Source organism: Mustela nigripes, chromosome 16 (genome assembly GCF_022355385.1).
Source record: "Mustela nigripes isolate SB6536 chromosome 16, MUSNIG.SB6536, whole genome shotgun sequence".
In the NCBI taxonomy this organism is placed as follows: Eukaryota; Metazoa; Chordata; class Mammalia; order Carnivora; family Mustelidae; genus Mustela; species Mustela nigripes.
Window position 1 is genome coordinate 39,270,709 of NC_081572.1, and position 13,655 is coordinate 39,284,363.

Sequence of the window (13,655 nt, forward strand, 5' to 3'; positions counted from 1 at the left end):
GATAAATTCTGAATATGTTAAATTAATTGTGTTTTATTTTGAATTGAAGCTGTTGTTCCCATTATCTGGGAGCCCAGAGACAGGAATACAACTTGAGTTTATTTTGCTCCCGGAGGCTATAAGGCAATGTGATTACTTAATTATGAATTCAAGGGAGAAATGTCTTCTTTAGCCATCAAAGCTGTGATTGCTCAGAAAGAAATTTGATACCTCTTTTGAGAATGCTTTTAAAGTCAAAGGCAGACTTTAAAAGTAGCCCTTCTGTTAGCAAGTCTACGCTCCGAGAGCAAGTAGGATACATAATTACAGTTTTTAAAGCCCTAAAAAACATAAGCCAGTGCTGAGAAATAAAGTGGGTGATCCAATGAAGCATTGCTGTTTGGGACTTTTTTAAAAGTAAAACTCTAAGTAAGATTGATTTCCATGTGGAACATGTCTCTGCAAGGGATGGAGCAGTGACTGTGTAAGTTGAACACAGTACAGCTCAGCTGAGTTCCATTTTCTCTAGGTAACTGCTGTAATAGATAGTGCTCATTTATATATACACAAGTTCTGGTATATTTAGTTTAAATGATCACTTTTAAAAATCTGATAATTACACCTTTGAAGTAAGACAAAGCATACAGTTTAATGTAGAGAATTGAAACCTACTGCCTTTCAAAGGCGTGTTCTGTAGGTAAGGGCTCCCCATATTATATTTGTGTTCTTGTTGACAGTTCACCAGGTTTTCCTTAAACTAGTTTTCTACCAAATATGAAATAGTTCTTTAACTGTCCAGAACTCGTAAGTTCTTCCCAGTGTTTTCCCCACTTGGATGAGTGTTAAAATTTGTCTTTGTTCAACCCTTCAGTGGTGGTTATCCAGCGGTGCTTCACCCCCCCACCCCCCCATCCCCATCCCCACCCCCCATAGAGAAATTGAGGAAGGAAGGCTATTTGTTTCCAGTGTGATTCAGCATGTGACCCTGGGCTGATACCTCTAACTTCAGCAGCAGTGTTGACTTTTTCTGAATTCTGAAACACAGCTCTATCTTGTCTGGATAATGAGGCAGCTAAGCAAGTGACCACAACGCTTAGGTTCCTGTTTAGCAAATGACCATAGTGAAAGCAGATTACCATTGTGAGAATACTTGATGTACTTGGCTCCGCGTGTATTTTGCCAGTTCATTTTTTAATTAAATACCTTTCAGCTCCTTCAAGGAGGTTCAGAGCAGATGCTACGCTCTCTACATCTCCAGAAATCCCTGTCATCCTACAACTATATCCACGTAGGCGCTCAATTAAAGGTAAGAGCTTCCTCTCTGAGATATCCAATCAGACAAAAAACCAGAGGGGACATTAAGTAATTCTCTGGTCCAGCCTGCTGCCTTTAAGCAAATGAGTGACTCTTTTCTTCCATTCTGGTGTTTAAATTCTCAGGGACAGAGACTCGCTGCATTACTGGTCAACAACTTCACTTAATAACTGTTTCTGTGTTTGATCTGACAGGAAAGAAGTTTCTCTTGTGATCTTGTGGTTTATTTTGTTTTGTTTTTCCAGTTTTTAATCCCAATTCTTTTGACACTGTGAAAACATTGGTGTGACTAGGAAATCCACTTCAGAGGAAGATGCCATATGGTTTGGCCACAGGCGAGTTGGGAAGCAGAAAGAACTTTAAAAGCACCCTGGTTGAAATTGAGTATCAAAGATCTCCATGCGCTGTATTGATTTTGACCTACCCTGGAGATAGTTTTGTGACCCTGGAGCATTTCTATTCAGCCCTCAAATTTTTTCACTTTTTTCCCTTCACTTGCATGCGGGCCTTTTGCACTCCCGTATGCAGATGCTTTTCTGCTCTTTTATTTCTAATTAGTGTTCTGCTAGTCACCTTAGAGCTAATCCTAATAATATAGTAGTCTGTTGATGGTAGACTATAAAATGGTAATTATAATATTATCCTGCTTTGTCAGAGAAAGGTATATAAATATATAAAATAAAATATGGAGGGAAATAGACCAAGGTTTTAATTACTGATTCTGAATGGATGAGATTACAGGTATCCGTGCCCTTGTACTTTTCCATGTTTTAAATTTCTTCTGTAATAAAAAATAAAAAATACATTGCTTTTGTAGTCAGGGGAGAAATAAAAAGAATTTATAAAAGGAAAGAAAGGAAAGGAGGTGTTTCCTTTTTTGTTTCTATTATTCTTATAAAACAAATTATAACTGCATTACTGTTTAGCTGTATTTTTATTGCCATGCATGGAAATAAGTGATATTTAGGCTTTCCCAATTAATTTTCCATTATTTGACATTCAAGTTGCATGGATATTTTTTTGTTTTGTTTTACTTTTACAATCATCTCAGAGCAGGATGTTTGGGAGAAAATTAATTGAAAACAAACAAGACAATAGAGGGCAACACTTGAGCTTTCTGAGACTAGGCCAGCAGCGCTCATGGATGCAGAAGGGATTGTGAAACCAGCACTTAAAAATGCCAATGACCGGGGTGCCTGGGTGGCTCAGTTGATTAAGCAACTGCCTTCGGCTCAGGTCATGATCCTGGGGTTCCAGGATGCAGCCCCGCATTGGGCTCCCTGCTCAGTGGGGAGTCTACTTCTCCCTCTGACCTTTCCCCTCTCATGCATTCTCTCTCTATCTCAAATAAGTAAATGAAAATAAAATTTAAAAAAAAAATGCCTATGACCAGAAATGTTCCTCTTTAATCAGATTGTCTTACTGACCAAATTACTTTTCGCCCACTCCTGTAGTGCCCCCACAGAAAGCAAGTATTAAATGCACATTTAGCCATTGTCTAAAGCTGAATGTGGCTTGGGTTCTCTTTCATCCAATTCCCATTCCTTCCTCCCTGCCTCTTTTTTTTTCCCTCTCTAACAAAAATAAAGACATAATGTATGATCATAGTCAAAACCTAAATAAAGATGTACCAGAAGGAAACAAAAATATACTAAAGTTTACCTTCTAGAGATAGTTACTGATGATGGTTTATGTGTGTGTGTGTTTTTAAGATTTTTTTTTTTAAGTAATCTTCACTCCCACTGTGGGGCTTGAACTCATGAACCGGAGATCAAGAGTCACATGCTGCTCCTACTGAGCCAGTCAGGCACTCCTATGTGTGTGTATATATATATATATATATATGGAATCATAAAATAAACGTTGATTAAATAAATTTGCTTTTATTAAATGACAATATAATTTTAATATCTTTGCATTAACAAATATGTTGATAGAATGATTTTAACAACTATAAAGCATACTCTATCACAGTTTTACTTAACTACCCTAGAAATAGAGTAAAAATGTACAATTAATTTCTTATTGTTTTGGGAGACTTTCATTTGGGTTGAAGGGAAACCCAAATGAAAGTCTCCCAAAACAATAAGAACTTAATTATCTCATGTAACGAGAAGCCCTGTTGGTTAACTTAATGCCATCACAGTGTTGGTAGGGACCCAGATATTATTGGTTTTTCCAACTTAAAACTCTCCCATCCTCACTGGATTTGGCTTGAGTGCTTTGGCTGATTTTCGTCATGGTCCCAAAATGACAGCTGTAGTTCCAGAAGTCACAGGCAGAGGAAATGTTCCTGGCTTATGTCCCTTTGAGGCTAGGGAAACCTCATGCCCTATTGACCTGAATAACATCACATGCCCACGGCTAGTTAGTCCCTTGGTAAGGGGAGTGAGATCACCGTGATTAGTTTCTACCCACAAAGATTTACCCTCTGAGGTTGCAGGGGAGACCAGTCCTGAAGGACAAGGGTACTTGGAGAGGGGTGAACAAACCAGGGTTCTAGCAGCTGACAGTTTCCCACAGTAGGACATTTAGATTTCTTGTCTAGTTTCTGTGCAATTTCAGCACAGTTCCAGTTTATAATAATAGTTCTGTCTGATACTTGTCTAGTGCTTTTTATGGGCTAGGAACTAGGGAAGTGATTCTCATCCAATTCTCCCAACAACCCTGTATTGTTGTGCCCACCTTACCCATGAGGAAACTGAGACTTGAGGAGGTTAAGTATCTTGCCCAAGGTCAAAGAACCAGGTAGGTGGAGAAACTTTCCTTGTTGTGTCCTGGATACTAGAGGAACAGGTATTCGTCAGGTACAGAGGACCCCTTCGTGCCCTTCTCCTGTGTCCCCACCAGAGGAGAAATTCACCGAGGAAAAGATCAGTCAGGCCCTCTGCAACTGCTGCTCTAGGGAAACTTTTTTGAGATAGGCCCTTACCATTGCTTCACTGTAAATTTCTGTTGATGTGTTTGTATTTCCAGCCCGATGGCTGTAGCTTGTCGAGGTTAGCAATTTGGCTGGCACCTGCACATTTGGTGAGGGCCTGCTTTCTGGTGTATAGATGGAGCCTTCTCTGTGTCCTCACAGGGGAGAAGGGATGAGGAATCTCTAGGGCCTCTTACAAGGGCTCTAATCCCATTTATTGAGGGCTCCATCCTCATGACCTAATTCCCCCTCAAAGACCCTACCTCCTAATTTCATCACCTTTGGGGAGGGGTCAGGATTTCATCACAAGAATTTGGGGGTGATACATTCAATCTATAGCAGCCCTCTCAAACCAGTTAGAAGATCCAATGCACCAAATGTTTGTGAAAGAGTGGTTGTGATCCCAAAATATCTAATAGCTTGCTGAATGACTGAGACAGCCCACTTTGCTTTGGGGGGTCCTGCTTTTCCTCACTTGTCAAGTAAAAAGCCTGACCATCCAAGAGAGGAAGTGTTATTCCCAGACTCTACAAGACTAACTGTGAAACAAAAAACCACAGGTAACAATAGTCAGGCTTGTGCCTGCAAGAGACTCCCATGGTCAGTATTTCCATTTGTGATTCCATGTCCCATGTTTTCTTCACTCATCACAGAGTGGCAGTCAGCTTCTGTGAGGCAGCCCAGGACTTGCTCCCTCACTGAAGGTTCCGGAAAATATGTCACGCCTATTTTTTGTGGTGGTGGCTCTCACACACAGTGGACATTTTGTGTGCTGAGTGATAGTTCTACCCTAAAATAATTTTCTTTTCTCTGGGTACTCAGTGACTTACTACAGAAGCCTCAAGATGTTGGCTAAATTCAAATGTAGTCTCGTAATTGTCAGATTTTTATGCTCGTGTGAAATGTTTTCCATTTTCATTCTCAGTCTTCTATCAACGACGCTGCAGAATTCAAAGTAGTAGCTGATGCCATGAAAGTAATTGGCTTCAAACCTGAGGAGACTCAAACGGTATATAAGATTCTGGCAGCCATTCTTCACTTGGTGAGTTGGGCCACCTTTGAGAATATATTGCCTCCCTGTGGAGACAGGACACTCTTTCAGAAGATTTTGTTTTTTCCCTGCAGATTTAAAAACTAATTTATATAAAGAAAATTTCTCTTACATTTTTGAAGCAATTACTGTATCTGTGGTTCACTCCATCATTTTATAATATTATGAAGGATTTTTCAAAGCCACTGTAGGTTTTGAAACTTAAATTCATCATCTTCCTGATATGTCAGATTTTGAACAGTTTCATTCTGAGGATGAAAGAATTCAGTCGCGATATGACTATCAATGGTATAAGCTAAAATCTTTTGAACAGAATACTGTTTGAGGAGCACTTGAAGCATAAGTAATCAGACCTGGAATCCTGATCATCTCATTTTTCACATTGGGAAATGAGCGCTAAATCAGGGTGGCAGGACTGGCTTGAAGGCGCACCCAATTCATGGTGGCCAACCCGGTAGGTGAGATGGCCGACCAGGGTCCAGGCGTGCTCCACTACCACTGCAGCAAACTCAGACAGATGAAGAGCCCTGTGTTGGATTTCTCTCATTCCTGTTTATATAATTATAGACATTAAAAATACAGTGAACGTGTCACCTTAGAAAAAAATGAATGACACCATGAATTCAAACCCGGAATAAAACTTACCTTTCTGTAACGTGGCAAGATTTAACTTTTAGTGAAAGGCGCAGGATCTCTATGTAAAAATATCATAGGGCAATGTAAAGGTTACCGTAAGTAAATGCTCCTAACTAGAAAGACTTGAATATTACAAATTGCCCCGTTCTTTCAGCCAGTTCATAAATAAAGTTAACAGTATCCTTCAGAATCCAAACAGGAATTTTATTTTTAGAGTTGACATAATGGCTTCTAGAATTTACCTGGACCAATACACATGTAAAGAAGATCCAATAAAACATTCTAAAGAAGAGTAGTAAGGTAGAGGGGAAAGAGGAGAGGACCCATGACTAATTCTGCCAGATTTCAAATGATAGTAAAAGTGACTAATTCTGCCAGATTTCAAATGATAGTAAAAGTGACAGTCCTTTAAAACTTGTTGCACGAATGTATCATCAGATTATGCAAGAGATTGGTTGATGTGCTGGACAGCTGGTAGAGGGTTAATAAGTATTTATTGCTTGTTGAATAAGTAAAATATAAATAGACTCAGAAACTTGGGGGAATTTAATATATAAGGGTGATATTTCAAATTTCTTTTTTTTAAGATTTTATTTATTTGAGAGAGAGAAGAAGAGAGCACAAAGTGGGGGAGAGGCAAAGGCAGAGGGAGCAGACTCCCCACTGAACAGGGAGCCCAACATGGGGCTTGATCCCAGGACCCCAGGATCATGACCTGAGCCAAAGGCAGACACACTTAACCGACTGAGCCACCCAGACAGTCCTAAAGGTGACATTCCAAATCAGGAGGAAAAGCTCAGCCATTCAGCAAATGGTGTTGGAGCAACTAACTAACCATCTGAAAAAATAGTTAGATTCTTTGCACCACTTAGTAACACAAATTCTAAGTGAGTTAAAAGCTTAAAGGTAAGGAGGAAAGCTGTGTATTTGAAGAAAATATTAAACATTTATAAAATCTTCAGCGTGGGAATTGGTCTAAGTATGACACCAAATTAAGAGAAACCCCAAAGCAAAAGATTTTAGATTTGACTACATAAAAATGTAAAACTTCTCTCCATCAAAAAACAAAAGCTGACTATTAAGAGATAGATGGGTGTCTAGAGCAGAGAGGAGAGATGGACAAAGCAGTGGGTTTTTAATATGTGTGTGATGTATTTAGGAAAATCAGTGCTTCAAGGTCACTTTGAATTTTATTTTTAATTGGCAAATAGATCCCCGACATAACATTTTAGAATCTTGCTGGCAACGGCATCTTGTTGTTTTCTGTCTGGTATAGGGAAATTTAAAATTCGTGGTGGACGGTGACACGCCTCTCATTGAAGATGGCAAGGTTGTATCTATCATAGCAGAGCTACTCTCCACCAAGACGGACATGGTAGAGAAGGCCCTTCTCTACCGAACGGTGGCCACAGGTCGCGACATCATTGACAAGCAGCACACGGAGCAGGAAGCCAGCTACGGCAGGGATGCCTTCGCTAAGGTGGGATTTGAACTGACATTGTCCCTGCCTGGGGATGCGGTTTTAGAGAACTCCCGTGAGGATGCATCCAAACATTCCGTGAAAGTGGGCTCAGGCTTTTAGAAACCAGAGCGGTACTTCTGGGCCATCACAGTCCAAATAAAATGCCCTGGCTGTGAGCACCAGGAGTGTTCTGAGAAGAACGAGTCCAACTGGGCAGCCGACGCTGCCTGCACAGGCCCTCTTGCCACCTTCCCTTTCACGTGGCTCACCGATGTTTGATGAAGGCCGCCCCAGGTTGCCCGAGGGAGTGCTCATCCTCCATGTTCCGCGTCTGTGCAGGGATTGTGCCCTGAAGTCATTCACCTTCTTTCCTTTTCCTGCTACAACAAATAATGCTGCCATAGCCCGTGTGTGTGTCCCTACACACCAGCCCTTTTAGTCCCACGGGACAGACTCCCAGGAATGAGCACCCCACATCAAAGGACACACTGATTTTAGACTCTAAGTTGACTGACTATGGGTATATGGAAGTACCTTGTGGTTATGTTCCTTTCATTGCCCATGTATTGGAGCAGCTTTCCACATGTCTGTAAGGTATTTAAGTCCGTTCTGGGAATCACCTGGTGTGTCCTTTATATATTTTCCTCAGGGCCTCTCGCTGTTCCGCTGCGTGTTTGTGAGAGCTCATCCCTTTAACCTTTGGTCTGTTAGCTGTGTGGCAAGTGTGTAACATTCCCAAGATTACATTTTCTTGTTTTCTTTCTCTTTGTCGCTGTTTGGTTAGACGGCATGTATTCCATTTTTACTCTTCTGAGTCCCAGGCTTGGTTTTAGTGTCCAGAGGAATTTGGATTTATCCAAGTGCAATGGAGAGTGGAGGATTCTAAGCAGAAGCAACGAGCTAGTCTGCATTTTTAAGCCAATCACTCTGGTTTCAGTATGGAGACTCTTCTGCGGGTGGGGATGGAAACGGAGACCCTTATGGGGATATTTTAGTAGCCAGGAGAGAGATGATGGCAGGTCATGTAGAAATGGTGCAAAGAGGATGGTTGGAGACGTAAAACCCACAGCCCCTGTTTGTCTGGGGAACCATAAGATCAAGGATCACTCCTAGCGTGCTCTGACTCCAGCCTGCATCTCCTTCCGCACCATGCTCCAGTCTCCTCCCTTCATTCCAGCATGTTAGTGTTTGCTCAGGCCTTGCAGGTGGTCTTTATCCCTTTCTCCCTCCAGCCACAGGACCTTTGCACAGGCTGTGGCCTCTGCTTGGATCCCTTGTCTCTCCCCCTCTTGCCTCGTCAACTCTTACTCATCCTTCTGATCTCAGCCCACTTTCTCAGGGAAGCCTTCCCTGGCCTCTGAATCCCGAACAGGTTAAATTATCCTCTGATGCCACGCACCTCACCTTCGGGGTGGGGGTGGGGGGAGTATGTGTGTGTGTGTGTGTGTGTGTGTGTGTGTGTGTGTGTGTATGGTTTTTCCTTCCTCCTACTTCCCTGTCTTCCTTGGAGACTGAGACTGTGTTTATGTTTGCTTCAGTAACCTGCCCAGAGTAAGTAGCTAATACTTGTGGAGTGAATAAATTCCTACATTTCTGGAGTCCTTTGTTCATGCTCAGAAATAAGGTGGGAACAGTTTTCAGAGGTGGGAAGAGCAGGAGTCCTGACAGCACAGTGTTGGAGATGGCTGTGAGCCCCTAGAAATATTGTCGGGTTGGCTGTCAAGCATGTGAGTCTGGCGCTCAGAGGAGAGGTCTGCGTCGGAGTAGTCGACTTGGGCGTAGTATTGTAGCAGGTCTGTTCAACATCGAATGAGATGGCTCGGGAGGTGTTAGAGAGTGAAGAGGACCAGAAGAACGCCTCCTTTTAGAGGTCAGGTGGAGGAGATTTTACCAAAGGGCAGCCAGTGAAATAGGAGAAAAATTAGGGAGGTGTGGCGTCCCAAGTCCCAGAGGGGAGAAAGTTCAAGAAGAAGGTGGGAAACCAGGTGGAGTGACGCTGAGTGTCTGGATAACACGTCCGTACAGAGGCATACGAAAATGCCTACACCGAGGTGCTTGGGTCTTTGATGAGCCACTTCTGTGGAGCGGTGGGAGGTAGGCGAAGAGTGGACTGGATCGATGAGTAAAAGGGAGGCAAAGAGAGGAGGCCAGTCATGTGGGTAAGTGCTGGCGGAGGGGGAGGTGGCTGGAGGGAGCTGCTAAACGGGTGTGCTGAAGACGCGCCGTGGAGCGTGCTGGTGTCCGATGCGCTTGCGTGGGGCCTGTGGCGCCTTCGTCCACGTGCGTCTGGCTGCGCATGTCCGCGGGCATTGGATATGCGTTGGGTTCTCTAAGAATTTCAGACTGCGGTCTTTGGCTCAGATCTTTACATGGCATTAAAAATCAATATTTGTATTTTTTTAGAACCCATAGAGCTTTACTGGAACGTAGATATTAACTCATTGGTTCCCCACTTTCTAATATCTGATGAAATTCACAATCAAGTAATGAGGCGACTTCTGTGAGGGAGTAGGGAAATTATTGATAGAGCCGAGCACAGAGACGAACCCGGGAGTGGTGTCAGAATGCCATAGTGACCAGTAATAGTCTTAAAAAGTCCAAACCATTTCCTTGAGTGTTACCTGCATCATGTAGTTGTTTTGTTTTTTTTTAAAGAGCTGATCTGCATTTCTTATTTTTCTATTTAGAGTAATAACAGCTATGTTAAGTGGTAAGGAAAAAGTAGGTAAGAACTTAAAACTTAGCACGGATCTAAACAGAAGACACAGTCCCAAGCGGGCAAGAGTGAATGATGTTGTTCCTCTCACAGGCAATATACGAACGCCTCTTTTGTTGGATCGTCACCCGCATCAATGATATTATTGAGGTCAAGAACTATGACACCACAGTCCATGGGAAAAATACCGTCATCGGTGTCTTGGATATCTATGGCTTTGAAATCTTTGACAACAACAGGTAAGCTGGGTGACACGCTTCAGATGTTACTGTTCTTGTGTCACGTCTCTGAACCTGATCGATCCTGTCTCTCGCAGCTTCGAGCAGTTCTGCATCAACTACTGCAATGAGAAGCTGCAGCAGCTGTTCATCCAGCTGGTGCTGAAGCAGGAGCAGGAGGAGTACCAGCGGGAGGGCATCCCCTGGAAGCACGTGAGTGGGCGCCTCGGGGAGGTAGCCTTCCCATGCATGGTGTCAAAGAGTGTCAGAGCTCGTCATTTTAGCTGCTCCATTGCAATTTTCTCGGGCCCATGAAACATCTGAACGTTAGCTTTCCTTTTGGGGATACGTGATGACAAGTCGTTTTCGGGGTGTATGGGTGGAATGACTCTCATTGAATGGACTGCCCTGTTGGTGTGCAGGAATGCCGAGTTACAGCCTTTGGACTTGAGAGCAGGTGCTCCGTGGGTCTCCTGTCTAGTAGAGTTTAGCGCCACATAGAGGTCGCTCGAAGGAGCAACTTTTGCCTTAAACTGATTGAGCTTGGCTTCCAAATTTAGTTTATTCTCTTTCCGTCCCCTTTCTTCTCTTATTTCTGCTTTTCCCCCCCGCTCCTCTACTTTGCAGTCTAAGTGGCACTGTTACTATCTTTGGTTATTATAGTTTATATTCTCCAAAACCCAGGCGTGAAATCATTAACGTTTCCTTCCGTCAGCTGTCCTTCATGTCCCAGCTAGTATCACCTTCATGTGGCCCTTTTTGAACCCTGACGGTTGTCACAGTCAAATGTCTAGTGAGGCCGGGCCAGAAAGTGGGACTGCCCTGGGGCAGGAGTCCCAGACAGAACTGCTGCAAAGCATGACTTGGGTAGCTCTCTTGCCATTAGACCTCCTGCTTGTGGCAGAATGAAACCTAGTAATGTTTGCTTTTAAATTTGTGTTTTTAAACAATTTTGAGAACAGACTCGAGAAATGCAAAAACTTCCAGGTTTCCACGCACTTCTGTGTTTATGAAACTGTGCTTATTCTATTGCCAAATAGAACACACAATAAAGTTAGTAGTTTTTTAATATCGTACATAGTAGTAAAAAGCTTATTTTTTTAAAAAGATTTTTTATTTATTTTAGAGAGAGACAGTGAGAGAGAGAGCATGAGAGGGGAGAAGGTCAGAGGGAGAAGCAAACTTCCCACGGAGCTGGGAGCCTGATGCAGGACTCAATCCCGGAACTCCGGGATCATGACTTGAGCCGAAGGCAGTTGCTTAACCAACTGAGCCACCCAGGTGCCCCTAAAAAGCTTATTTGATAGGCTGTATATACGTTACTTTTATATTTCTTCCCACCTTCCTACTTTCTCTTTCCTCTCATTCAGAAGGGAGTCAGTGGTATAGTTAGTACCAGTCTTGCTTCAAATTGCATCCTTGCCTTCTGGCATGTGTTAAACATCAGAATACCAGAAAAAAAATTTTGTTTGAGTATCTTAGTGTAAATTTTACTGTTTTACAAATGAACCAAAAGGCGTATTATTCCTTTGTAGTAGAATGACCTATAATTGTGATTTAAGCAGTGAACTCTCATAGCACATTTAAGATGTAAGTCAGTTAAGTTTAGATGTAGCTTTCTTAGAAGGGATCTGCTGTACAATTTAATACACAATTACAATGGAAGCTTCAATTTTTATGACACTTTAATCATAAAACTTGTTATTCAGAGGTGATTCAGAGATACTGGTCAAAAATAACCTTTAAAAATCAGGATATCAAACTCCACAGGCATAGTTGGTAAGGAGAAAAGTCGACAACTACAGTACGCTATGCCAAACATCTGAAAAGGGAGCAGCAGCCCTAAAAATGCAAAAATCTTCAGCAAAATAAACCAAGAAGTAAATGTCCTGGAGGGGACAAAAGGCTAGATCCCAGATAATTGTTACCATACTGACTACCTGCTGGCCCCCCCAGACTGGAATCTCTATTCTGGATAATTATTTCCTTTAAAAAAAAAAAACCCAAAACCTCAGTTTCTGAACATGGTGATTGATTTTTTTGTAATATTTTTTTATTATGGAAAATTTAAAGCAAATGTAAGAGCAGAGATCACGATATAATAAACTCCACAGGCCTGTCACCAGCCATGGCAAGTGTCAGTGGGTTGTCAGTCTCGTGTCATTTGGACCCCCCACCCCAACCCCAGGTTGTTTTGAAGCAAATCTCAGACATCATAATGTATCATCCTTCAATAATCCAGTGTGCTTCTCTAAAAAGTGATGACTTTTATAAATACCATGATCACAGTACCTTTATCACACCTAAGAAGTATAACAGTAATTCCTTATGATCATCAAATACCCAGTCAGTGTTCGAATTTCCTCAATCATCTTACAGGGGTTGTTTTTGTCTGTTTTTATAGTTGCTTGAATTTGGACCCAACCAAGGTTCTTACATCGTGGTTGGTTGACAGGACGTTCGCACATCTATAGGTTTTCTCCTCCATCTCTCTTTTTTCCTCACAACCTTCCATTGATGAGGATGAGCCGTTTGTTCTGTTGAGCTTGCCACAGTCTGGATTTTACTCATCGGACTCCCGAGGTGTCACCCGTCTATGCCTCTATTCCGTGTATGCCTGTGGTTGTTAGATCTGGAGACTCAGCTGGTTTCAGGAGCATTGTTTTTCTACTGGTCTCTTTCATAGGTGGTATGTGGACTTCTGTCAGGGGGTTCCCAAGGCTTGTTTGTGTCCCTGTTTGACTCACCTTTACAGGCTTTCGGTGCGGTAGTTTATAAGTCATTTTTAGCTGTTGGGACTGGGCATTTGGGCACGCAGCTGCTCTGTCTGTGGTGGGAATGGGAGGCCCAGACCTCTCTGCCCCTGAGCTACCTCGTTCTGTCTCCTCCTGTCCCCTGTAGTCCCTAAAACCTCCTGGGATTTGAGACTGCTGGAAAAAACCTGGTTTGGAAGCCACAACTTGAAGCAACGTTTGAAGAAACCTTAAGCTTAGGAACTAAAAGTTACCGAACTCTTCAGCAAAGACTCATCGCTTTAGTCAGACAGTTGGTTCTTTAGAGGACTTGTTTTGTCCCCGGGGCAAAAGACCTAGTCTTTAATTCCATATCCCCAAGGTCTAAGACTTCAGGTAATAATTAATGTAAGAGTTACCGCTTTTTGAGAAGAGTAAGGATATTGTTTCAAAACCTGGAGATAACTCTTCTCCCTAATTAGGAATAGTAATACGTGTCCACCATAAAAGTACATATTTAGACCAGGTTTCTCCACCTCTGGACTGCTGACGTTCTGGGCCAGATAAGTCTTTGTTGTGTTCGTTTGTTGTGTTTGCTGTTTCAGGCATTGTGCAATGTGTAGTGGC

The 13,655-nt window shown here is 42.5% G+C and overlaps 1 protein-coding gene across 2 annotated transcripts in view; it reads left to right on the top strand.

Annotated features, from left to right (window-relative positions):
• The window catches only part of MYO1D (myosin ID), a 339,488-nt gene that overhangs the window by 97,331 nt on the left and 228,502 nt on the right, over positions 1-13,655 (top strand). For both annotated transcript variants that reach the window (XM_059380394.1, XM_059380395.1), the window contains exons 6-10: positions 1,190-1,285; positions 5,139-5,255; positions 7,177-7,380; positions 10,172-10,317; positions 10,395-10,509. In XM_059380394.1, coding sequence (XP_059236377.1) covers positions 1,190-1,285; positions 5,139-5,255; positions 7,177-7,380; positions 10,172-10,317; positions 10,395-10,509 — 678 coding nt within the window. The remainder of the gene's footprint in view (positions 1-1,189; positions 1,286-5,138; positions 5,256-7,176; positions 7,381-10,171; positions 10,318-10,394; positions 10,510-13,655) is intronic.